The sequence below is a fragment of the Octopus bimaculoides genome, chromosome 27 (assembly GCF_001194135.2).
Source record: "Octopus bimaculoides isolate UCB-OBI-ISO-001 chromosome 27, ASM119413v2, whole genome shotgun sequence".
NCBI classification, from domain to species: Eukaryota; Metazoa; Mollusca; class Cephalopoda; order Octopoda; family Octopodidae; genus Octopus; species Octopus bimaculoides.
In genome coordinates this window covers 18,617,856-18,620,217 of record NC_069007.1, presented here as the reverse complement: position 1 = coordinate 18,620,217, position 2,362 = coordinate 18,617,856, and the positions used below count along the sequence as shown (strand labels likewise).

The window sequence follows — 2,362 nt, the reverse complement described above, 5'->3', positions numbered from 1 at the left end:
ACTACGTTAAGGGTACACGTGTCTGTGGAGTGCTCAGCCACTTGCACGTTAATTTCATGAGCAGGCTGTTCCATTGATCGGATCAACTGGAACCCTTGACGTCGTAAGCGACGGAGTGCCAACAACAGTAATTCCTATGATATCACTGCAAGCTTTTTAAATGTGTTGTTTGAAATAGTTTGAAATGTTTAAGAAAAGAAGACATTTTTTTTTATCCTTTCCCTCCTTTTTAACCATTTTCCTTTTTTTTCTTCCACAGGAGACGATGTTTATGGGAGAAAAGTCATAATATTTTCTGCCTGCCGATTGCCATCGAGTAAAGTGCTGGACCACAAACGACTGCTGGCGTAGGTACACTCTTTTTAAGTCTGTGGGTGCTTGTGGGGTATCTGTGTGTGTGTATGTATCTTTGTGTGTGTGTGTGTGTGTGCATGTGTCAGTGTATCCTTGTGTGTATCTGTGTCTTTGTGTGTGTATGTGTGTATATGTATCTTTGTGTGTGTATATGTATCTTTGTGTGTGTATGTGTGTGTATATGTATCTTTGTGTGTGTGTGTGTATCCATGTGTGTGTGTCAGTCCAGTGGCACTAGCAATGACCTCGCTCGAATGTTTTCTAACGTGCCACCGGCACAAGTACCAGTAAGGCGACACTGGTAATATATATATATGTGTGTGTGTGTGTATGTATCATCATCGTCGTCGTCATCGTTTAACGTCCGCTTTCCATGCTAGCATGGGTTGGACGATTTGACTGAGGACTGGTGAACCAGGAGGCGACACCAGACTCCAGTATATATATGTGTGTGTGTGTGTGTATGTATATACAAACGTTATATGTCTATGATCTGTGGTTGTTTCTTTTTGCAGCTACATTAAATACACCCTTGACCAATACGTAGAGAACGACTACACGGTCATCTACTTCCATTATGGCTTGAACAGCCGAAACAAACCCAAGCTCACTTGGCTACTACACACGTACATGGAGTTTGACCGCAAGTAAGTTAGCTTTCTCGTCGTCGTTGTCGTCGTCACCACCACCACCATCATCGTTATCACTACTGTTCTCATCATCATCACTATTGTTACCATCGCAATCATCATTATTGTCATCACCACCACCACCACCACCATCGTCCCCTTTGTCGTCACACCATCATTGTTACTCTCACCGCATTCATCAGCATCATCGCCAATACAATCATCATCATCACCATCTTCAACAACAACAACACAAACAATTCCAGGATGATTGGACTCTCCCATAGTAGGCATTTGCTTGAAATTACCAAATGTTGAACAATGATAATAATAATAATAATGATAATAATAAATTCCTTTCTTTCCTCTGTTCTGCTATTCCACAGATATAAAAAAAACCTAAAAGCCTTGTATTTGGTTCATCCAACCAATTTTATCCGGATTCTGTGGACTTTGTTCAAACCCGTTTTGAGGTTAGTATTGCAGTATTTTATTATAACATGGTTGTCTTTATTCCGTTAAATTTTTACCATATATGGGGAAAAAAGTAGAGAGATTATCTACATCAATGACATTTAATCCACCAAGTGACCTTTAATCATTGCAGCCCTTTCGGGTCAATTCATGAGTTTCCCTGACCCCTCCTAATTTATTCCAGTGTTGTATATGCAGGTAGACGGTGGTTAAAAAGTTTGCTTCCCAAACCATGCCATCCCAGGTTCAGTCCCACTGCATGGCACTTTGGGCAAGTGTCTTTTAGAATAGCTGTATTTCGACCAAGCCACCAATATTAACTAGCATAGAACACATTAGATAATGTAATCCTAGATATACTAATACTAACTAGTATATTATACATTTTGTTATGTAGTCCTCGGCACACCATGTCTTATTAAAAGGGTGGATGGCCATAGCTGGAACACTTTTAAACATAGGTCAGATAGACCAGAGCTCACCTGTGCCTAAACAACTATAAATATTAATGCTTAATATGTAATGTCTAACACATCTGATAATGTAGTCCTAGATACACTAATACACTCTTACTGACTACAGTGTAATGTATTATATTTGCAGTCCAGTGTATTCTAATACTAACTAGTATATTTGTACTTTAGATAATGTATCCTTAGATAGACTGTGTCTGCTTGATCAATACTGATCTGGGTCTCAATAATCGTTCAATTTGCCCCTAATATTTCACTAATTACCATTTTCATTTCTGCTCTTTGTTTAGCGTCAAATTTGGTCAGAAAGTGATGTATGTTAACTATTTACATGAACTCAAGGAACATCTTCATTTCAACCAATTGGTCGTTCCTCAACCAGTCTTGGAGTAAGAACTCTTTGCTTTCTTTTATGCCTTGGTTTCTGGGGGG

General features: G+C 39.2%; 1 protein-coding gene across 1 annotated transcript in view; it reads left to right on the top strand.

The window, feature by feature from the left end:
* LOC106883793 (rho GTPase-activating protein 1) overlaps window positions 1-2,362 on the top strand; it is a 60,246-nt gene that overhangs the window by 55,077 nt on the left and 2,807 nt on the right. Inside the window, exons 7-10 of the mRNA XM_052977150.1 lie at window positions 260-347; window positions 870-1,001; window positions 1,370-1,456; window positions 2,221-2,319. Of these exons, the coding sequence (XP_052833110.1) occupies window positions 260-347; window positions 870-1,001; window positions 1,370-1,456; window positions 2,221-2,319 (406 nt within the window). The remainder of the gene's footprint in view (window positions 1-259; window positions 348-869; window positions 1,002-1,369; window positions 1,457-2,220; window positions 2,320-2,362) is intronic.